This window comes from Trachurus japonicus, chromosome 9, assembly GCF_045865225.1.
Source record: "Trachurus japonicus isolate A0001 chromosome 9, Traja_1.0".
NCBI lineage: Eukaryota > Metazoa > Chordata > Actinopteri > Carangiformes > Carangidae > Trachurus > Trachurus japonicus.
The window spans coordinates 31,264,262-31,288,886 of record NC_140915.1 but is presented as its reverse complement, the minus strand read 5'-3'; the positions used below and the strand labels follow the sequence as shown (position 1 = coordinate 31,288,886).

Below are 24,625 nucleotides of genomic sequence, written 5' to 3'. Positions count from 1 at the left end.
CACGATGCAGACCGTGGCACGTTTCAGTCCCACTGCTGCCACTCAGGCGGGACTTTCCTGGACCGAAACCACCCAAACACCCTTCACACTCAAGGTCATGATCTCATCCTGATCCAGGAGCGATAAGGATCTCAATGACCCCTCAGGGACCGGCTCAGGCCCCACCTTTCCAGTCACTTTCTGGCAGCAGACCACAACCGGGGGCGGCCTACATTCTCCAATGTGGGCCAGGGTCGCAGCCCTCACCTTTCCCCCACATGACCGAGCTGAGCTCAGGAGATGAGATGATGTTCATTCACCTCCAAACCTTGACTCAAAAGTCTCACACATACAGTACACCAAGAGCCACATGTATTTTCCATGGAGCCACAAGTGGTGCGTCAGCAAAACAAAAGACTGGATCAGGATGAAAACACAGTGCGGGCCGGGTCACCTTCTCTGCCAACAATCAACACTGCCAGCTCTTTGTTTTGTCACAGGAGAAAGTTTCAGTTTCCTTGTTACAAGTGGATGTGCTGTATCCTCTCTGCCCACAACAAGTGACAATGTTGCTTCTCAGCATGAGTCACCATGGCAGCCAAGATGAAAAGAGTATCAGAGACCTACTAACCAGTTTTTCCCCATTGTGGAATATTTACATTTCAAATGAAGCAGCTTCAGGACTGAAGATCATGAACTGGTTTAATGAACTCTACTCTGTCACCTGTCAGGCTGCAAACAGCTGTTTCTATGGGTTTTAGTACAGTTCTTAAATACTGCAGTGGTGGAGCTGATAAAAGTCATTCATCTGACTCACTTCCTTTACTCTAAAAACACTGGGACACATTTAACTGTGAATCTTATATTATTGTTTAGACTGTAAAAACTGCAGTACCCTAATCATGTCAAACTAAAGTCTGAATGTGAAGTCTGAGGTGAACCCTCCATCAAAACAACAAACTCCACTTTGGCCATTTGCTGTATTTAAGCCGTTTAATATGATTTATTACACATGTTTAAAATGTTACTACTCACATACACAGACAAGAATAAAACTCAAAATTAAGACTTCCACTCATTTACAAAGACTGTACAATATACACAAACTCATTAAAACCCTTAAAAACAAAAGACAGATAAAGTTCTGGTCTGATGGACACCAGTCACATCTGATGTAAAGACACCATCACACTCGCAGCACAGTTAAAACCTGGAGCCAACAGCCTGGACCCACGGTTCCTCTGAGCTGAAGCTCCTCATGACAGGAGGGTGATGAGCGCATCCAGAAACTTACTCCTGTCCTCAGTCTTCAGTTCAATTACTGCACAGGGAAAAGCACAAGTACAGTATAAGTGCATGAAGAAAACACACACATCTCTATGGAACCTGTTTTGTTTGGGGACATAACATCCAGAGAAGTGAATAAATATTGGAGCCTGGACCTTCTCTTCAAATGAAGCAGGACCTACGAGTGTCATTCACCTCATGAAGCCCCACAGCTTCCATTGTGTGGACTCAACTCAGAGCCAGACTGTCAATTACACAAATGAGATGCTGCCACCTAGAGTCTGAGTGGGAGAACATCTCCAGCATCTTCTGTTAAATTTCATCTATGGATTCATTGAACACCACATGGAGTTTATTCATGTTTATGTCAAATGTGTATTTATAGTGTGGTCAAGTGGTTAAAAATGAATAATGTTATTATTAATGTTACATTAATAGCATCCCCAGTGAAAGCATACATTTGTGTTCTGTTGGGTACACTGGGTAAACTGGGTACTCTCCACTATCCTATCAATAAATATCTTACATAAATAAATAATAATAATAATAATAAATAGTGTATTAACCAATGAAAAAAACTATGACTTGATTTAAGGTCGTGTTGGAACTGGTCCTGATACTGGTTGATCAGACCCCGTCACATTAGAACAGTGGATGAAGCCGTTACTTACTCGATGTATCAAAGTTGTCATGAAGAGTTCTGGAGCTGGTGCTCTCTGCAGCTTTCTCAAACGCTCGGCCAAAGAAACTTATGGAGCAGAGAAGAGACAAGATTAGAGCTGAAATAATGGACCTTTACATTCACATGTCTGTTTAATTGCAGGCTTTTGGTTTGTTTGTATGTATCTTGGGGGTAAACTGAATATCTTTGGCTTTCGGAGGCACTGGTTGTACCAAAAAAAATGCAAACTAAGTCAAGTCAAGATATTGTACATCTAAATACTGTATAATGATGAAAATAAGTGTAATTAAATCTGGAAAATCTGTCATTATAATGTTTTAATTGTGTGCTGACAGATCACTGCAATAGATTGTCCCATCATGTTTCTTTCAAACAGAAGCTTCTTAAGGCAGACGCTGCAGTTTCATTCATTAAGGTCAAGTGACTTTGTGCAGAGCCAGATGTGTTGTCAGGTCTTACTTCTTCTTGTCAGAGGTCTCAGACTCTGGTGGGATTCCCAAAACAATGACGGTTCCCTTCTCCACATCCTTGGGCGCAGCCATGATGAGGGGAAGCAGTTTGCAGCGTTTATTCCTCGTCTAAATAACAAAGACAGCGTGAGGGTGGAGAGAGCACCATTAAAGCAGATTCTCAGTCTATTCCCTTCACATTTTCAATCAGTCTTGAAAGCAATCAGAGACTCACTGAATGGACAAAGGCCTTCAAGAGGTATTTGCAGAGCAGAGTCAAGGCCATGGGTTTAGAGAAAAGCTTCACATCAGGAGTTCCCTACAGATCAGAGAGGAGGAGGGGGGGGATTGATCAGCAGCACATCCTGTACACCAACAGCCAACAGGCACATGTGAGTCAGACAGACACCTACCTCCATGAGGTAGCAGTAGAGGAAGGGGCCCTGGGACAGGATCAGGTTGGTACAGATGCAGCTGGCCACAGTCTGCTGGATAGCCATCAGCTTCTTCTTAGCCAGGTCGATGCCGGAGTGGAGACGATCCAGGTTACTCCTGCACACAGACACACACACGTTTTATAGACTGAGTTCAGTGCTGGTCATCAACATCATTGAATAAATAAACATTTATATTTCACCATTCATTTAACCAAAACTGAAATGGACTCCTTCATGGACTCCATTGATGTTTGGCATGTTGCACTGCAAGATCAGACTGAACCACTGCAGTATCAACAGAAACTAAACACTGACATCACAGACATCAGCTCATCATTCACTGTCTTGTGTTTTAACGATTTTCTTCAAAAAGCTTCCTCCTTCTTCTTCGGAAATCATACTTCCCATACATGCTACAGTTTTGCAACTTTCACCAAAATGTAGCACAATACTGGTCCTCTTTTAATGACATCATCACATAGCCCCCTTCTTCCTCTATGGTTTAATGACACATGAGTGGAGCCACAAACTGTTTATCTGGAGGAGCTTTGTCTCTTATATTCGACAACTGCATTTCAATGAGCATGTATTGATGTAGAACTTTTGAGTAAGACGTTAACAATTATTTCTTTGGCAATTAATAATGGACTAAAAAGTCTGGATTGTGACAGCCGTGAGGGGTCTTTTAGTTCCTGCTTCTCACCTGGAGAGGGAGTCGAGGGCCTTGATGAAGTTGTCGCCGTTGCTCTCGTCCTTCTCTGTGCTCTCCAGCAGAGCGGCGGTGGCATGCACCATGTCACTGGCCAGGAAACGGTTCTTAAAGCCAAAGTGGACACCAAACGTCTGGATACGGATGTCCTTCATTCTGACAGAGGGAGGAGGGGTGGGGGGTTGTGTACAGCCCGTGAAAAGGAAACTGAATGACAGTGTGGATGATCTCTTTCAGTCTCTTCTAGATTCTTACCCATATTTATTAGAAGACTCTTCAATGACGTCCCTTAGATTCTCTTTGATTGACAGGTCCATGGAATTGAATTTCTGCCGCACTTGTTTCAGCGGTAGCCTGGTACAGTAACAGTAACAACAAACATCAAATATCAGCAAGAAAACCAGTGAACTCCATCCCACATCAGGCTGACCTCGACAGACACGGAGCTCTTACCCCATGTCAGCCAGGAACTCCTGGAGTTTCTTTTGTCCATTTAACGTCCAGAGCTTGAAGTTGCAAGACGTGTAGCAGGAATTACAAATGCTCTCATACAAAGTCCAGTGCTGGTAGAGGGTGAGTCGCAGGCTGAAGCAGGAAGTCAAGGAGCACCAGACAAAGGGGGGAAAAAAAAAACTAAAAACCAAGTTGCTCCAAAAGGTTGGGAGTGGTTGTTGCAGTGTGTGTGGGAGATCCCAGCAGTTATTAAGGATACTCATATTCAAAGGAGATCCTCATACAGTCGATGGAGAGCGAGTTCTCTTCATCCTCATTTCGGTGGTTATGGCGGGAAACATGGCGCTGCATTGTGGCGATGTCAGTGACATACTTCATACTAGAAAGAACAAGGGACACGAGGTTCATTCAGTACACATGAACAACTCGATGCAAACAAACAATAAACATCTGGTATCCAATGATGAACAGAGAGCGGTGAATGACAGCAGGGTGTTTCAACTCTACAGGGAAACAGTGAGGACGCTCTTACTGTGTGATTTTGTCATGAACCCACTGGTCTGTCAGCCCGATGATGGCCCACCTGCAAAACAATGACACACAGTACAGTCACTGTGCAATAACAACATGTTCATGTGATAAATGGATAGAGAATTTATTATTATTATTTTTATAACCTTTATTTAAACTCAGAAATACATTGAGGAGCAGCCTCATTTACAATATAGCCGGGACAAAACACAAAACATTTGAGGACAAGACAAAACACAAAATGTTTGAAACATACATAAGCAAAGTAAAAGTGACAAAGATAAACTGAAAACAGAGAAGTCTAGTTAAAAACAAGAGCAGTTGGAGGCTAAATAAGATGCAGTTGTGGATTTAAATGATAAAATGTGTGGTAGGTTTCAGATGGTTTTGCAGAGTGTTCCAGGTTGCAGGTGCACACAGTAAGAAAAACTGGACTTTCCAAATTGAATGTTAAAGGGATAGTTCAACATTTTGGAAAATTGGCCCATTGCCATAATAGTCATAGCAGTAGGTTTGTTACCTTTATTTGTCGGTGTAAGCTGTTTTTAGAACGGTGGAGCCGAGCCGCTCAGAGCTACGCTACTGAGGCTAATGGGATTTCTTGGTTTCCCTCATCAAATACAAAAATCCAACAACTACAAAACGCTGTCGTGGACAAGTTGTGGCCTGCACATTCACCACGCTATGAGATAATAACGGTACGTTACGAGACAAGAGTTGTTTTCGAGGTAAATTCATGCAAAGCAGCTTGCATCAGGGGCAGTTTTTCATCAAGCAGTCTCTGCATTTACCTCTAAAACAACTCTGTCTCGTAACATACCGTTATTATCTCATAGCTTGGTGAATGTGCAGGTCACAACTTGTCCACCAGAGCGTTTTGGAGTTGTTGGATTGTGTATTTGATGAGTTTGATGAGGGAAACCAAGGAATCCCATGAGCCTTCCAAAAATAGCTTGCACCGAAAAAATAAAGTTAACGAACCTACTGCTATGACCATAGCGATTATGGCAATGGGCCAATTTGCCAAAATGTTGAACTATCCCTTTAACAGAGGGAACCTGCAGTGTGAGCCAGTCAGTATGATAGAGACTTTAAATTAAAATATACTAATGAGTTAATATAGGATGGTAAGAGACCAGTGAGAGCTTTAAAAATAAATAAAATCCGGTGTCTATCACAGGGCCATTCAACTTTAGAATCCAGGTCACAATGATGAGTGTTGTAGCTGTCACCTGTAATTAATCTCAGGGCTGAATGATAAACGGTATCAAGTGGGTGTAGAGTTGTAGCTGATGCATGCGGCCGCCTGTATAAGATGTCTCTATAATCAGGTCTTTGTGACCAGAATGATCAGGTGACTTACCAGAGCATGTCCTTGGTGTCTTTAGTCAACACCCACGCAAGCTCAAAAAACATCATGGCAGCCTGACACGACACAAAGATGAAAACAGACATTTTCAGGAATGACAAAACCAAATATATGAAGGTAGAAGTCAAAAAGAAAAGAAAAGCTTTAAGAACTGCTACTCACAGAAGTCCCGTGATATTCATACTGCTCGTAGTCAAACAGGATTTCCCTCCTGAGAGACGAGTCAAACATTAGCATCAGTTCATTTAACACAAACACACTGCTTACATCTCCACAGAAACACTTCACCTTCGTGCCTCCCACTCTCTCCTCGCTCGCTGCCTCTCAATCCTCCTCTCCACGGCCCCCTGCAGTGACAGGATGACAAGCATGAACCACACCGTCCACAGTAGATCTACATCCGCTGCTGCTCCGATTGGCTCCAGCTCTGGTCACCTACCTCATCGAACCTCCTCCGTTTACCAGACGGCTCAGAGCCTTCATCGCTCTCGTTCCCGGAGTCACCTCCTTCTTCTTCATCATCTCGGAAAATGTCGTCATATGAGGGCACGCCCAGGTCATCGTCCTGTTTTATTAGAAGCTTAATCTGTGGATGAGATGACAGGAGTTCATATTATATAGTTAGGGTGAAATGTAATGGGCTGAGTTGTGGAGGTTTTCTCTCCATCATTATCAATCATTGAAGCTGGACTGGCCATCATCAGTCACCTGGGTGTCGTTGTAGACGTTGACCACGTCTACAGGACGGTGGGTGTCACAGATGAAGAAGACGGAGTCATCGTCTGGCTGCAGCATCTCAAGGAGGTCCACATTAGCCCCACAGTTGATGAGAACAAAGTATCGGAACTACAACACAACACAGTGACTTTGGTGAGACAGCCTATAAACCCTCAACTTGTTTACGCTTCTGTCAGATATTCAGGTGTTGAGGTTAGGTTGGATTTCCTTTGACCTTCTGTAACAGACACACAACCCCCCCCCCTTCCCCCTTGCTTTGTTTTGTCTTATGTTGTTGGTTTGTTCTGTAATTGCCCCTTGTCCCACACTGTCTTGTACTTGTCTACTTGTAATGTGTGCATAAATTAAATGATTAAAAAACAAGGTAGGTCTGATTTGCCCATACCTGTTCTTTGTGTTCAAGGAAGGCAGTGCCAAGGTCCTGCCAGCCTGTAACTGGCACCAGTGTGTACTGGACCTGGTCACAGTGGAACAGCGCCTGGTGAAGAGACACAGAGATTCAGCAACAGCTTTGTACTTCACTTATTCATTATGAACCAGTGGGTCACTGAAAATGAAGCTTTTTATTAAATGTGTTTCATAGACAGTACAAAAGTATAACAAACATCTGGTCAGCATCCATTAGTTTGATCTCAGAAATGTTAATCTTCCTCCCACACCAAGTGTAGGAGAACTATGTTCCATCAGTGAGCTGACAGCAGCAGGTGTGTCTTGTCTTACCTGGAGGATCTTACAGGCGCACAGAGCGTCGATGTCTGACGACACCAGGAGCGCCACTCTCTGGAAACACAGTGTCGTAGCACATACAGATTGAGTTATATTCTATATACTAAACACAATATAACTGACTTTATCATCACTCGGAGACATTAGCAAACATGCGACGGCAAACTCTGCGGTGAAGAGGAAAGCTACGGGTCGGTTCTGTTTTGTTCCGCGTAATGTGAATGAGTGTTGGACATTGACGCTTTAACAGTGTACTAACCGTATCGGTCATTTAATATAACGTTATATAATATCCTCTTAGGACAGTACAGGGCAGCAGACGGAGGACTAGTCGCTCGGTGTAGTAAGCTGCGTTTCCTTGTCCAACCCGTTCACGGTTCAGGTTAGCTAACTAAGGTTACACAGAGCGGAGACCTACCTGGTTGGACACGACGTCATAGAACTCCTTTCTTATGTCCGTGATGAACATTTTTAAAAAGTTAAAAGATGAGGCTGACTCGGTAAAAGACAGTTAAAGAGGCATCAACAGCGACTTATTTTGGTTTGTTGTCAGCAACGGAGCGTTTTCTGCTTCAGAAATGTGGCGCCAAACCCGCACGTCACATCCGACCAATCACTGGGGAGGAAGGAACACGACGTAACGTCATACATTTGAAGCGACGTCATCACGTTAGGCTCGTTCGAGATGAACTGCGCCTCGCCTGGACGGTCGGCGAGAGCAGGCGGCAGCAGCAGGGGGTGGTGACAGAAAGCTGCAGTCAAGTCGGACAGTTTCCAGCCGCCGTCAATACAAACAGGAAGTCACCAAAGTATATATTTCTTATGCTGTACTGCAATTGTCCAATAAATAACCAATATATTTCTCAGGATATAAGTTTGACTCAGTGTGAATATTTTTTTTAAGCAGTAGCCTAGGTTCATATAATCTAGCATCTCATACAACAACACGTAGTGTTTGCAGTCCTAACTAAGAGCCAATCAGCTCGTGATCCGGTGCGTTTCCCATCATGCCCTGAGGCTTGCAGGCGGTTGCAGTCGGTGGAGAGCAGTCTGATGGTGGAGAGCAACTGCGGCGCCTGGCTCTAAAAACTGCGGCCGCCTTGATCTCGTGAGGTTATCGTTGCAGGCGCGTGCATGACGTCAGAGCAAGTCGGGATCAAGTCGGACACAAATCTAACCGGCATGCATTGTGCGCTGGTCACCGGCGATCGATTCTGCGCACGCCTGGCTCATCTCGAACGAGCCTAACTTCTTCTTATTCTTCTTCTTTAGGGCAAACAGCGTTATGGTGCGTTACCGCCACCAACTGACTAGGGGTACAGTCTGATCTGTTCATATCTGTTGTTTGAAAGAAGAAAAAATAACCTATACTATTCTCTCAGATTCTGTGAAACAGATTACGTACTCTGAGAAATTTCAACAAAAATGGATACATTTACTCCCTGAACTACTCCTAAGTATCCATGTCATTAAACATAGGCTCCCTTTGTCCTATTTAGGTCCTAGTAGGGGGGCCAATGTATTTCCGTAATTTTGGGATGTTAATTTTTGGAGAGTGGTTGGAATGTCTTCTTGGGTGATTAGACTTTGAGAAAAAATATGTCTCCATCTTTTCAGACTTTTTTTTTTTTTTTTTACTTTTCTCTCAAATTTGATATTTTGAACCTTATTTGCACCATTAAATATGATTACAATGGTTATTACTATTTCCATGAACTAAAATTAACTAAAAAGTCCTCTTTTTAGTTGTGATTATATTTAATAGTATTTGACAGATGCCATTACAAACAAACATTTTAAAGCAGAAGTAAGTGGTCCGGTCGTTTTCGCTAATGCTGCGTTCCAGGCAGGCTTTTGAAATCGTAAATTACAGCTTCAAGTCACAACTTACGACTTTGTAGCGTTCCAGGCAACCCACTCGTGTTTTTCCGACCTGTTTTACCGGTGAAAGTCACTATAACGGCCACTCGTAACTTCCGACCGGTGAACTCGTACCAGATCGAACTGGTACCACTTCACGGTTGGAAAAATACGAGTTTCCTTGAACGCACCATAACAGTCCCTACGTCGCCACATTCACGGCGTTCCTTGGCTGCACACACAGCCCTTCATGCCGTTCTCTCTCCTCATTGGATAAAAACTGTAGGATACGATAAATGTTTTCTCCTCGGCTCAGAGCAGAGCAGAGTGACTGACAGACCCGTGTTTCAGTCCAAACACTCTATGTAAGTGATTGCTGTCGGAAGATATAACTATTTAAGACTTATATTAAAGCAGATATCAGTGGAATGTTTTTGTTAATATAAGTCCTAAATAGTCCTATTTTCCGTCAGCAATCACTTACATGAAGTATTTCAGCCTAAACACGAGTCTCGGCCGTCACTCTGCTCTGCTGTAACCCGAGGAGAAAATTTTCCTTGTGGGATACAAGTGTTATCCAATGAGGGGAGAGAATGGCATGAAGGGCTGTGTGTGCAGCCAAGGGATGCGCGTGAATGTGGTGACGTAGCACGAGGACCAATTGATGCCTGACAAGGGCGGGGGCTGCTAACTCATGGTGCGTTCAAGGAAACTCGTACTTTGTGTTTTTCCTTCCTGTGAAGTCATACCAGTTCGATCTGGTACGAGTTCACGGGTCGGAAGTTACGAGTGGCCGTTATAGGGAACTTTCACAGACAACAGGACGGTAAAAACACGAGCTACGGGTTACCTGGAACGCTACCAAGTCGTAGTTGTGACTTGAAGCTGTAACTTACGGTTTCAAAAGCCTGCCTTGAACACAGCATTAGCCGAAACGGCCGTGCCGCTGTTATCTGCTTTAACACAAATATATCACTTACTTCTGCTTTAATAAAGAACACAATAGTTATTGATCTTGCTGAAAAAAGAACAAAATTTCAAGTCATATCATTTTTGACCTTTGCAAAATTTCAAAGTTGTTTAAACATGCCTATCAATATATCAATCCAGACCTGAAGACCAACTGTCAATATACTGTAGAAATAAACAAACAAAAACATGACACAATACAGTCTTCATGCTGCCAACAAAATAATCCATGACAGAACGGATTTCAGTAACTTTGTTTAAATGGAAGGATCACCATCATACTCATCTTCATCGGTGGCCATCGGATGTCCTTGGCAGACATTTGCACAGACCTCTTCATCTGCTCCACACAGGTACATCTCAATGCAGTTGGGATTTTGAGACCTGCAAGAACAATGTGACATGCAAAAGGTTTTCTTGCAGCCTCATTTGATGAGATGTATAATGGTGGCTGGGGCTGGGGGATCCTGTGTTGTGACTGGCACCAGTTTACCTCCCTCGGCCTCCCATCCATATTCTGTGGCCGGTGGTAACTGTGGATAAGGTGTGAGGTCCTGATATCATACCATTGTCTGGAAATGTGCACGGGCAATGGCTTGATGTAAGGCTCCTTGTGTTGGGGACAGTCTCTCAGCTTCTAACTGTTCCTTTGAGAATAATCTCCACCTGAGATCACAGACATTTACCAGTGTGGTACCATGCTCATACAGCTAACAGACAAATGCTTCAGTACTTCTTTCTATGTCAGGACTCAACTTTTCTGCAGTCCCCGGGGCAGCAAATATTGATACCACCATAACCCTGCACAGCCTGGATGCTGCCCAGAGATGGGCAACAAAAATCTGCATCGAGTCCCCAGACACAGATGTGTTTGTTCTTGCAGTTCGACAGTACCATCAGTTGTGCAAGGACACTTACTTCATGTGTGGGGAACAAGAAACGGATCATCTCTTTGGGACCAGTAGTCCATGCTCTTGGTAAGTAGCTGGCTGCAGCCTTACCAGGTTCCATGCCTTCTCTGGAGCTGACCAGACAGGTTGATTTGCTGGCAAAGGAAAGCTGACCTGTTGGCAAGCACTCAACAGATGTCCAGGGGAGGTGGTATCAGCATTTGCTGCCCTGGAGACTGCAGAAAAGTTGAGTCCTGACATAGAAAGACGTTTTGAAGCATTTGTCTGTCAGCTGTATGAGCATGGTACCACACTGGTAAATGTCTGTGATCTCAGGTGGAGATTATTCTCGAAGGAACAGTTAGAAGCTGAGAGACTGCCACCAACACAAGGAGCCTTACATCAAGCCATTGCCCGTGCACATTTCCAGACAATGGTATGGAATCAGGACCTCACACCTTACCCACAGTTACCACCGGCAACAGAATATGGATGGGAGGCAGAGGGAGGTAAACTGGTGCCAGTCACAACACAGGATCCCCGAGTCTCAGCCACCATCATACATCTCATCAAATGTGGCTGCAAGAAAACCTTTTGCATGTCACATTGTTCTTGCAGGTCTCAAAATCTCAACTGCACCGAGATGTGCCTGTGTGGAGCAGATGAAGAGGTCTGTGCAAATGTCAGCCAAGGACATCTGATGGCCATTGATGAAGATGAGTGTTTTTTTGTTTGTTTGATATATTAATAGGCATGTTTAAAAAACAAAGGTCAAAAATGGTATGACTTGAAATTTTGTTCTTTTTTCAGCAAGATCAATAGCTATTGTGTTCTTTATTAAAATGTTTGTTTGTAATGGCATCTGTCAAATACTATCAAATATAATCACAACTAAAAAGAGGACTTTTTAGTTCATGAAAATAGTAATTTTAACCGTTGTAATCATATTTAATGGTGCAAATAAGGTTCAAAATATCAAATTTAAAAGAGAAGTAAAAAAAGAAAAAAAAATAGAGAGATGGAGACATATTTTCACCCAAGAAGTCATTCACTCTCCAAAAATTAACACTGTAGTAGTGAAAAAAATGTAAATGTAACTTACCTGTGTAGTCTATGAGATGAGAAATGGGTATTCTAACATCTGAGTGATGAATAATAATGAACCGTATTATTTTCCTTGTACAGATTTGAGCATTTTAGGTTTATAAAATCAGTATGTCACAATTCGTATAATTTTGCGAAAAGGAAGCGGTCATCAGCCCAGAAGTATTATTATAGGTATAAGTAGTATTATTTTATGAAATTGAATCTATTTTGTGCATTACTTTGTAGTATTTATGTAGTTTTCAGGATTATATCCTTGATGTCCATAACAAAAGGTAGGATTTTCGCCCAAAATACATCTTTATTTGACCTACAATTATTACCACTAAATCCAAAGGGAAAAAAATGGAGACACTTGTATTTGTCTTGCTATGAACCCCAAGAATCAAGATATAACAGTCTCCAAAAATTAACGAGAAAAAATGACGGCTATATGATACTGGCTACGTTGGCCCCCCTACTATCCTGAACCATTTGCCTCCTGGCTGCTTCATATTTCCTACAATGAAGTAAAACATGCTCCACTGTCTCCTCAAGACCACAATAACCACAGCCCCTTGTGTCATATTTACCTGTAGCTATAATGTGCTGTTCATTGCTGCATGTAGAAAACTACCTCTTCCCTTCTGGCTCTCCCTCCACATCTCCTACCTTCCTCTGAATTCTATAACCTATACCTTCCTTCCTATCTTCCACTGCTTTTGCCATCTTTACTTTAATTTGTATTTAATTATGTTCTTAACTTCCTTTAGTTTTAAAAGCTTTTTTTTTTTTTTTTTAAATCTGTCATTTAATTTCCTGCAAACCATGACGTTGACTAAGTGTAGAGACCTGCCAATGGCCAGAATACAATCAACCCACAACTATACCAGTTTATTCTAATCATTGGATCTAAAAAGTATTGTTCATACTTTAATGTAGGGTGATGAGGGCCACACTTAAAAGTAAAGGAAACAACCTAAGTATGTTGGGGTGGGGTGTGGGATCTTATATTTTACAATAATAGATACGTATGGGAAACTAATATCCAAAGTTCTACAGCCTTTAGGCAAAAAGAAAACTAAATGTAACATAAACAAATAATAATCACCAATAAAAATGTTAAATTTAATTCAATGAAATTGAAAATAATTCCATAGAAATGTGCAGGGGGATAGGTTTGTCATTCCCTCTTGTTAAAATTTAAATTGAATTCCAAGGATCAGCATTAAAACAATAGGCTGGTGAATCTACTTTGAGACCTCTGGAGTCTTTATACAAACAAACTTTAAAAACACTGGACAAAAAGCCAATTCGTTATCATCATTGTAGGATACTTGAGAAACATGAGTTATTGAGCTTTGAGAATTTTAGGTTATTCGCCAATTTGTGTATGGTCTATAAAATTTTAAATGGTTTGGCCCCACAGCCATTATGTGTTTTTGTCCATGCTCGCTCGTCAAATTCCATCAGATCCACTAGAATATCCTCCATACGAGATTGTACCATACCATTTCGCCGCACTGTAGCGGGGCAATCTGCTTTTTCTGTAAGAGCCACAAACCAGTGGAATACCTTACCTGACGCCGTAAGGAGCAGTAGCTCTCTCAGAGTTTTCAAATCTAACCTAAAAAATCTGTTAAAAGCTACTCAGCTCTGCAACCACTAATTTGGTCCTTAGACTTCCTTTTGTGTGTGTGGGTGTGGGCGTGGGTGGGATGAGGGAGGTGGGGGGAGTTGCACGCAGACGTGTGTAGCCATGTTGCTGTGGTGTTTTATCCCTGTATACTGTTTAATCTGTCTTGTTACTGTGTTGTATTTTTGTGACCTGCCAAGGGACTACAGATGCAAATTAGCTTAAAGCTATAATCTGGTATAGTGCATCAAATGGCAACATTTATGTTTTAACTGTACATTGTCCCTTTTAAATAAATTAAAATTGAAATTGAATAAGATGTACTGTACAATCATCTGCAACGAAAGTGTATAAGTCACAGCTTTAAAATAAAAATGTAATTAAAAGTAAATACTGCTTTTCTGTGTACTTTTATTGGTGCAGCTCAAGCTGCTGCAAAATTATAATATTATACATTTGCAACAAATATATTGTAAGTAAGTTTATCAGGTTACTACATGCCAACTTTCTTACTATATCCCTTACACTAAAATGTAGTTTGTCAAATGCCTGAGTCATCACACGTACTGAGAACCAGGATTGGTGACTCAAGAGAAAATAAGCAAAAGACAGTGTGTACTCCAAGATTATTTAGAAACATTGTTTAGTGCCACCAAAAGATCCATTAAAAGCATCACAACATGTACAATCAGGATACTGTAGCAGCAGGAGCGGCTGCTGTATGGTCCTACCAGCAGATGACCATGGGCATGGCATAAATAACACAAATAGGCAAGTTTATGTCTCATTCCTTGTCATGACAACAGATCTGAAGGAGACAAGACATGATCACCAACCGGATAAAGTATGCATGTAATGATAATCACATAAGTTGATAGACATGGACCCCAACCCTACAGGAGGGGATATGGAAGGAAGAAGTGAGGAAAATGCATTGCTATGTAGCTGTGAAACATGCAGGATCTTAGAAAAATGCAGCAGTCTTTTTTTTTTGTCTGAAACATCCCCCAACAACCCATGTGCCCACAACAAATACATTTCCTGTTTCATGAAATAGCATTATCATTTAAGGTAAACAAACAATTTCAAAATTCAAGTAAACTCCATACATGCCCCCAAATTAAATATACCTAGACATATACATCTTCTCATAAATACCTGCAAGAATGACTAAGTAAAGTAAGATCATATTTGTCCCAAAGGTCTGTAAAAAGTGAGGTTTTCCACCTCCTGTCTCATTCCTCAGATGTAAATTTTACACTTTGCACAGAGAAATCTTCACATTTACAATTTAAGGTATGGAAAGAAATTACACAAGGTTTTTCTGAGGTAAAGAAAGGCAGCATGCCACAATTAAACACCATGTCATATCTTCACAAATGAATCCTATAGCCTACACTGTAAAACAATAAAATGTAAAGGTTCAAAACAAAGTTAAGGTGACAGAGAGCGCACTCTCTTACATGCAGTACACACTCCATTCTTTAACAGAGAGCCATAAAGCGATGTATCAAACAAAGGCACAAATTCATCCGTTTGTTTTTTTTCTGCCAGGCTTGGTCTAAACCACTGTGATCCAGCCGTTTTCAGCTCGGTCCACAGCAACGAGCAAAAAAGTGCTTTGACCCTGCAAGACGTTCACAAGCTAAATCGTTTCCTTACAATTACACATACTTAAAGAACAGATTACACACAAATAAAGAAAAAAAAATACAGAAAGATCCCAAATAAGTGGAAATGAAAATATAATAGAAAAAAAAGAAGTGCATGAAAAGTACCAGGGAAGAAGGACAAAACCACCAGAGGTCACATGCTAATAAAACTATTAACAGGATAGAAAACCTGACCAGCGAGAGCACTGGGAGGCTAGCACCGTCACCTGGAGAGATTACAGTCTGACCCCATGTAGGCTCATCAGAGACAAGTCTCTCTCTCTCTCTCTCTTCGGACAGGCTGGCAGAAGAGTGTGCAGTAACAAAAACCAGACCTACAGTAAGCCTGAGACCACTGATGTAGTAAAACCTTTTCTTTTACAGTCATATATTCACATGTAATGATATCAGATGTGCTGTCCAGTCTTTGTGATAGAGAATCAAAATACGTCAGGCACGGCAAAAGCTGCGAGAAGAGTCGAGCGGAGCTGCTACATCAGGATGTTTTATCTGTGAAATCTGTGAATGGAAACATTCAAACGATATCATAGGAAGACGGAGAAAGTTAAAGCACTCGACAGAGGCAGCAGAGCAAAGAATGCAGAGACTAAAGGTGCGGTGCTGACAAATGATCTTTGATTAACCTGCCTTTAAATGCAACTGAGGTGGTTACTGTCAGGTAGGGGTGGGCACTGTGACAGGATGGAGATTTGAACGTTGTGTTTCTAACCGTTGCTTTACGGGATACATTTATTTTCTTATTGTCAACAAAGCTCATGAAAAGACCAGAGAATGATTTCCTTTGTTGGTGAAGCCTGTCTATTCCTCTGTAGCATACAGCTCCTGATGAATGTTTGTTAATCCGCCACACAAAATAGTCCTCAACAAAGCATTACTTGCAGGGAAAAAAAGGACATTTTGACTATTTTGTTACAGACTACCACACTGTAGCCTTTTGACTTCTGGGATTTGTTGACAACAAGAATATGACAGAGTCCTGCCAGTTATTTCCTAATTTCTCTGATTGGATTGCATTGATGATGCTGCAGATCGCCAGGCTGGACTAAATTTCTTCTGACTGTGGCATCATGTGTTACGATGTAGTAGCTTAAATTCAAATAATAAACATTGTGGATCAACAAAGACATTCCCATCTGATTATTTTATCCAATAGTAATTTTTCAGAAAATGTTTTTTTTACCACAAAATATATCATGGTATACGACAGCATACACCATGACAGGGGATTTGATCCGTGTCACCCACCCCTCTCAGATATAACAGCCCACGTCACCTGTTGCCCTGTCTCCTCTTGAAAAGTCAAGCATTGTAGGGTGAGGAGAGTCAGAGCTCAAAGATTCACATATTTTGGTGCTTTTTCATCCCATCTCACTGCTCTCTGCCGGCTCATGTGTCGTCACGTGACGATGAATGTGAGCTTTAAGTTATGCGGCAACCGTCGGCCGGTCTCTTCCTATACGGGCTTAAAAAGGTGGTGTTGTGACTGGGTGGCCAGCAGGATGAATCTGTGTTTAAAGTGTAACAATAGTGTTTGAGGAGAAAGGAGGAGGAAAGTTCTCTAACACCCCCCGACAACAGAAATCAAGCTGTTCATTGGCCAGTAGGTGGGACTACATACAGCAGATGTTCTGGGCATTCCCTCCTTCCCTTGGCTCAGGAGAGGGCCGTTAACTGTTGCAGCGTGTGGCACCGGGTCGGCCTCTTTGATGCGTCTCCAGCTGACTGATGCTCGGTGACTGGGGGCGTCTGGCAGCCCGGGCTTTGTCCGGTTCCACTGTTGACGGGGAGCCGACGTGGCCTGCTTCCACCATGCTTCACCGAGGTGGCTCCAGGACCGTGAGATGCCGGTGCAGACTGAATGGATTTTTGAGCTCGCACTCTCCTCACAAAATCTTGTTCCATGCACAGAAATGAAAATACTGTACACAGGCTTTTTTTTTTTGCCTTAAACCTCAACCCTGCTTGTTTTAAAAAGTCGCAAGTCTAAAAAACAATCACAAAATAGTGACCCTAAATGGGAAACTGTGTCACAGCAGCTGAGCCAGAGCTGGATGGGCAGTGGACTACTAGTGCAGTGCTTTGTGTGGTTGACCTGCTCAGCTGTTGTGAATGTTTAAAGTCATGTGATCTATAGGCACAATACACAGGGTGTGTGGAGCTGGGCCGTATGGAAAACAATGTCTCAACTAAAGCACGTGTCCAGAAGACCAGAGGCGCTCCAGCGCTAAAACAACCACAAACTAATGACATCATTGTAGCCTTAACAAAGGGCGACAGTTATTTCCAGAAAATCTTAAGTGCGTCAGAAACCGTTGGAGAGAGATCCGACTCAATGAGTTTGTCATTTCAGCTCAGAAAGCAAACCGTGTGTCACCTTAACAGAAATAAATTCCCTACATTACAGTTATATTGATGGAGGATTGACAATAAATAGATATAGTGCCCAGCCCTAAGTGTGTGAAAACCAGAAGAAGAAGAATTGATCATGTAACCCTGTGTAAATGAGAAGTAGTGAGGTTAGAGCTGTCCTACAGGGGGAGGATGTAGTTGGAGTTAGCCAGCTTGCGTTCTTGTGCGGCGGGAACAGTCTCTCTGTGACGCAGAGGTCTGTGGCAGTCGGGGTCCTGAAGCGGAGGGTAATGCTGCCTGTAGCACAGCCAGGCGAAGGCCAGACCCAGCAGAGAACCCACCAGCACATCTGAGAAGACAAGAGACACAGAGCACATCCTCAGGAGCAGTACATACAGTACCCTGAAAAACTCTTTGCCCCCTTCCTGATCTTTTTTTTTTTTTTGCGTATTTATCACACGTAAATGTTTGAAGCAGAAGTAAGCGATCCGGTCGTTTTGGCTAACTTCTTGTCAGCCGATGGAGTTAGCAGTCCCCGCCCTCGTCCCTACGTCACCACACTCATACGCATCCCTTGGCTGCACACACACACTTTATGCCGTTCTCTCTCCTCATTGGATAAAGGTTGTAGGATACAAGGAAAGTTTTCTCCTCGGCTTACAGCAGAGCAGAGTGATTGACAGACCCGTGTTTCGGACCAGACACTCTATATACTGTAAGTGATTGCTGTCGGAAGATATAACTATTTAAGACTTATATTAACACAAATGTTCCGCTTACTTCTACTTTAAGATCATCAAACTAATGTGAAAAAGTTACAATGATTTTGTTCTTGAAAATCAATGTGTTGCTTTTTTCTCAGCCTCCTTCACTTCACTCGAATTGATCCAACAGGTCTGGCAGGGTTAGGGTTAGGCCTGGGTGTGGATAGTGACAGTGAACTCAGCTTTCCAAAACATTTGATTTATCACAGTTAGTTCATGATGATTCAGCTGTATGCAAACTGAGTGTGTTAATATAGATTACCTATTGAGGGCTGTATAATGGAAATACATCAGTGGAGGATGTGTGGCATGTGATCATAAAATGTAAAATTGCCCGCCTTGACTAAGAGAAATGTGGACATAAAGACAGTGGAGTGAAGACACATGAAAAGCTGGCACGCTTACAGTTACAGTCCAAAATACTGCTGCTCCTCACTTACAGGAAGTAGAAAACATGAGCACATCACCATTTGTTTTGCTCCTCAATACATTTCTTAACCTCTTGCACGTCTACACTCCCTGGTGACCCCTGAGGTCAGCTGAGCAGCTCTGTGTCTTCTGTGGAATGAAGTACCGCTTGAAATAAAAATGTCCCCTACCCTACATACTTTTGAATGGCATCTTAAAACTTATTTTTATTCTTTGGCTTTTAACTTTTAGCATGAGAGTTGTGTGACCTCTGTTCTTTTCTGTCTTTTTATTTTCATTTTATTGAATTTTTAATCTGCGCGTTCTTTTATGGCTCTTACGCATTTATTTTAAATATTATGTGTATGTACGTTAGCCACTGTGCAGCACTTGGTAAACTTTTATGTTTTGCTATGTACATGAAGTGGATTGGATTGGACCTCATCTGGTTCTTGGTGGAGGTGTAAAAGAAACTCAAAATTGTCATTATCAACACATTTAAGTCACAACAGATGCAGCTTTGACACTGATTTAAAAACCACTATTGGACAGGATGAAGCTCAGCGTGAGGCTGGTGAAAACCAACGCCGGTTCAGTCTGATGATCAGATTTGGACACTTTGGGGCGGTGTTTAGCTCAGTTGGTAGAGAACCCGCCCCATGTGTTGAGGCTATAGTTCTCACTGCAGGCGGCCCCAGTTCGAATCCTGCGTCGAGCGGCTCTATCCTGCGTGTCATTCCCCACCTCTCTGCCTCCCATTTCCTGTCTCTCTCTCAACTCTCCTGTCCATTAAAGGCAAAAAAAAAGAAAAAGATTTGGACACTTTGACAGAACCTCCTCTGCCATGGGAACCAGTGAAATGAGAATGTGTCAGTGTTTGCTGCACGATGCTTTGTGCCAGTCTGAACTCTGTGTGTAGCTCTGACCTTGCCAGTGATGTTTGTAGTCACAGGTTCTGGAGAGGGCGATCACGGACGCCATCAGTAAGGGGGTGAGGAAGGCACACAGCCGCCACGCTCTCCCTTGACCTGCTGCGTTGAAGCAGCGCAGCTTCCCTGCAACGTACAGCGCTGTGAAGCCCAGACCTGCAAAGGCAACTGACAACACAGAGAACATGTCAAAAGAGGAGTTTTATATGGCTTTTGTCTATAGTGGAGCTTCATAAACCAACAATGACCACCACATCTATTTCAGGCTGAGTATTTACCGATCAGTATACTGCAGTTACAAGAAAGAACAAGCCAATTAAAAGAGCAACTCAAGACAACAAAATAAAAGCATTTGTTATTCTATTTTTAACCTCAGCGTTAAAGGGATAGTTCAACATTTTGGAAAATTGGCCCATTGCCATAATCCCTATAGTCTATTTAGGAGTAGGTTCATTACCTTTAATTTCCAGTACAAGCTATTTTTAGAACGGCGGAGCAGAGACATGAGCTCTCATCAAATACACAATTCAAAAACTCCTAAACGCTCTCATGGACAAGTTGTGACCTGCACATTCACCACGCTATCTAAAAATAGCTTGCACTGACAATTAAAGGTAATGAACCTACTCCTAAAACTATGAGGATTATGGCAATGGTTGAATTTGCCAAAAATGTTGAACTATCCCTTTAAAGAATAATGTACAACAACAGTGATGTTTGGGGTAATGTGCAATGCTCTCTTGCATATACAATAAACTCCAGAGCCTGGAGGCAAAAAACACTTATAGGTCTATTTTCAGATGCTTCATATGGCTCTTTCATTTGTTTCCATTACTGCGTGCTGATAGAAAAAGGACCAGCTATAGAGACATAATTGCACATAAGAGCCTCTCTTACAGGAAGAGTGTCCACTGGGAAAGCTCTTCCTGCCCTCAATCACCACATCAGGGTCACCGCTGCAGCGCAGCTCCAGGTTCATGTGGCCGTCTGGGAAACAGCGGTAGAAGAAGTCTGGTCGCGGCCTGAAGAACAACAGAGATTAGGCTTTCCTCCACTGGAGGACAGACAGTATGACCTACTAATGTTGTTGTAATGTTGTGTACAGTCTTTACCTGCCAACAACAAGTTTGATGACGTTGGTGAAAACGCCATTCAGGACCAGAGTTAGACTCACAGCTGGGAGAGAAGATGGAAACAAAAGAGAATTGTGAAAAAAATACTTTTAATCAAAAGCTAGTTGACTTATTATAATATATACAGCTCTGGAAAAAAATTTGAGACCTCTTCAAATGTTTCTTTAATCAGCTTCTCTACATGTATGGCAGCTATATATGAACTTGTTTTCTTTACATTATTCCAGGTCTGAAAACACTGTATCTTTTTTGTTATTTTGACGAGTTGACATTTTCTGCATATAAATGCTCTTAATCACAATATTTTGGGGGGAATTTTTGGAGAAATGTTGTCAGTAATTTATAGAATAAAACAGAAATGTTCATTTTACTCAAACACATACCTATAATAGTAAAACCAGAGAAACTGATCATTTTAAAGTGGTCTCTTAATTTGTAGTGTGAACTGTAAAGCTCAGTCAGTGTCTTACCCAGAGAGGCTTCTTTCACATCTCCTCGCTCTGCCCTCTTCATGGAGGTGAAAGCCACGATTACAATCAGCGGGGTGAAAACAGCCACACTCTGACGCAGACAAAAACATAACAAATAAAATATATATAAAGACATATTTCAAAAGTACTGCCTTCCTTTAATATCAACTACAATGTAATGTAGCCATGTGGTGATTTACGTAAGATCACTCATTTCTAACCACACACACAGAATCTCCAGTTTTATTACACAATGACTTGGAAATTGTTTTCAAAGCTGCAATGAAGTCAGTGTTTGTGTGGAGACCCGGTATTGCACATAAAGAAATCCAGGATAACTGAGCAAGCGCGGCTTGACCGAGTCTGATCGGCGCATCCTGTCTTTAATTGGTTGCACTAACGCCGAGCCAGGCTGAGGAGCAGCGGCTTGGTCAAGCCAGGTGGAACTTAGGCCTTGTCCACACGAGCCCGGGTATTTTTGAAACCGTGAACGTATGTTCCCGGTTGTATGTCCTGTCCACACGCAACCGTGCTTTTGGAACCCTGAAACCGTGGTTTTTTGAAACCGGAGTCCAGGGTGGGGTTTTCGGCCGGGGTTGGTTTCACCGGGTGCGTGTGGACACTGCAACCGTGATTGTTTTTCTCGTTGACGTCATAGCTGCACACGTGCTGATGTAAACACTGCCAGCCCGCAGAGGTTGTTTGCAGCTGAAGGAGTTGAGTGAGCTCGCAAAAATAGAGGTGAAAAAAGATGAAAAAGATTAGTGGACAAAGTGGATTTTTATCACTTTTTTTATTTTTTATTTTTTTTTTACATCATCTAAATGCTATTTGTATAGTTTTTCGATGAGAAAAATATAACGAAACGGTCGTCAGGGCGATCCTCTTGTCAGCTCCAAACTCACCCTCAATCACAGACCACAGCTGGTTTTCCACACAGCATCATTGGGGGGGTCGCATCATGCAGTGATAAAAAAGAGCCTATGCGGAGAAGAGGAACGAGCCAAAAGCCGAAAATGTATTCGTGACGTCCGCGGTCGATATAAAGTGGATATGTTTCATTCATCCATGTTTTGACAGACAACACAACAGCCAGTGATAAAGAGTTGCGCCGCACCGACAGCTCAGCCAGCCAGGTGACGCACACAGCACAACAACACAGTGCAGCAACATGTGCAGGCTGCTGCAGCAGTGCACGTCAAAGGGACACCGCCGAAAATAAAATAAATAGGCTACACGTAGTTTTGAAATTGTTTTTGCGCATGTTTTCATCCATAAAATGACCAAAAATGAACACTATTTAAGCGGATTTCTTGATAACGAATTATTTAAACAGCATTTGTATAGAAATGATTCGTCCCAAGCCTTTTGATCCATAAGCGGTTTCCACTGTATTTTGATTGGTTAAAACAGCCTTCCATACGTGCATTGCGTCACTTGGTAGCGGATTCCACGGTTGCGTGTGTACGGAGTGTTTTTATTACACCACTCATGTGGACGCGGAGTAAAACTCCAGTTTCAAAAATACCCGGGCTCGTGTGGACTAGGCGTTATTCTCTCGTCAGTAGACCACAGAGATTGATCACAGATTCACCGATGAGAGGACAGGTGTGGCTACTTTCCTCCAATCAACAGGAACTTAGTGCTGACGTCAGGTGACTCACCTCTTAAAAAAAAAAAAAAAAAAAAAAGCACCACTGTCTAAGCTCAGAGAGAGCGCAGCGGACAACTGCGGACTGATTGAGTAATCCAAAACTATAATCACAGCTCAAGTTCCTTTCACAAACCAACAGTTGTGCACTTTGCCTAATAAATGATGAGCAGTGGAAGATGATTCATTGCCCAAATTCCTTATAATCTTAAGTAGCCTACATAACAAGTAATACAAGTTCATACAGCAAAAGTGGCCAAAAGTTCAACAGGTGAAAATGAATTACCGGTAAATATAAAAACATTATGCAGTCTGCTGCTTCAATAAATTGCTGATAACAATGTTCACATGAGGTGTATAAATTATTTGGAAGGTGGTTGCTCACAGTCACTCAATTTTATTCTCATTTTCTTACCTCAACCAATATTTAGGCCAATATATTAACATTTTATAAAAAATAAATCTATATGCCATTTTTGCTACATTGCTTTTTATGAGAAGCCAGTGATATATAGCTACTAGTGGTCATAAAATATCATAGATGGACACAGATTTGTAAATGTATTTAGTTTGTTTATAAATCAGGCCAATATGTACATAAGAACATGGAATAACTGTATGAAACACGTTGATTTCTGATCAGAGTGACTGCTGACTTCACAGATAAAGACAACAGAATCAACTTAGCCTGGCTGTTAACCTGGTCTGGAGCAGGCTAGCTGCAGAGAATAAATCACCATAGTAACTTGACCAGGATAGATTTAGCCTGCTTTTGAACAACCGACTTGAGGCTAAATTCAGCCAGGATAACCAACATATCCCGCAGCGTTGCCAGGTGGGAAATGTAGGATTATCGTACCAGAGGCATAAAATTATCGTATTTTGAGGGAAATTATCGTACACCTTTTATAACCAAAATAACAAGCCTATTGATGCACTATAGTCAAATATGCTGATGCACTATAGTCACTCTTGTGTATAATAGCGTCCTACAGGCACTCGCGGCTTTGTAACGTCAGTACGGAATGGATTTACGGCACCACATCACCCCCTCCTCCTTTAACCATACATCCATGCTAACTAGTCGAGAAAAATAAAATGTTTGGTCATCCAATCCTTAAAGGACGTCAACAGCAAATAAACCTAATTATGATCACACAGTTTATTTTAGTGGTGGTAGATTTTTAGCTCTCCTGAAGCCACACATTAAAAACGACAACCAATTTGATCCTTAACAGCGGCTGGCGCACACACACACACACACACACACACACACACACACACACACACACACACACACACACACACACACACACACACACACACACACACACACACACACACACACACACACACACACACACACACACACACACACACACACACACACACACACACACACACACACACACACACACACACACACACACACACACACACACACACACAC

The 24,625-nt window shown here is 42.2% G+C and overlaps 2 protein-coding genes across 2 annotated transcripts in view; both read right to left on the bottom strand.

Moving 5' to 3' along the window:
• Window positions 1–961: 961 nt before the first annotated feature.
• cdc45 (CDC45 cell division cycle 45 homolog (S. cerevisiae)) lies at window positions 962–7,965 on the bottom strand. Its single transcript, XM_085787382.1, has 18 exons — window positions 7,779–7,965; window positions 7,355–7,414; window positions 7,020–7,112; window positions 6,605–6,742; window positions 6,336–6,482; window positions 6,185–6,243; window positions 6,059–6,107; window positions 5,891–5,952; window positions 4,529–4,579; window positions 4,256–4,375; window positions 3,997–4,128; window positions 3,799–3,897; window positions 3,538–3,699; window positions 2,811–2,949; window positions 2,633–2,716; window positions 2,408–2,526; window positions 1,938–2,014; window positions 962–1,300 (listed from the first exon to the last, which is right to left on the bottom strand). The coding sequence occupies exons 1-18, from the start codon at window positions 7,827–7,829 to the stop codon at window positions 1,236–1,238; spliced, it is 1,707 nt and encodes a 568-aa protein (XP_085643508.1). The 5' UTR covers window positions 7,830–7,965; the 3' UTR covers window positions 962–1,235.
• Window positions 7,966–14,414: 6,449 nt separating this feature from the next.
• Window positions 14,415–24,625, bottom strand: part of plpp5 (phospholipid phosphatase 5) — a 23,194-nt gene continuing 12,983 nt past the window's right edge. Inside the window, exons 4-8 of the mRNA XM_085787381.1 lie at window positions 21,525–21,615; window positions 21,034–21,097; window positions 20,819–20,943; window positions 19,919–20,089; window positions 14,415–18,169 (exon numbers count right to left, since the gene is read on the bottom strand). Coding sequence (XP_085643507.1) covers window positions 18,000–18,169; window positions 19,919–20,089; window positions 20,819–20,943; window positions 21,034–21,097; window positions 21,525–21,615 — 621 coding nt within the window. The 3' untranslated portion in view covers window positions 14,415–17,999. The remainder of the gene's footprint in view (window positions 18,170–19,918; window positions 20,090–20,818; window positions 20,944–21,033; window positions 21,098–21,524; window positions 21,616–24,625) is intronic.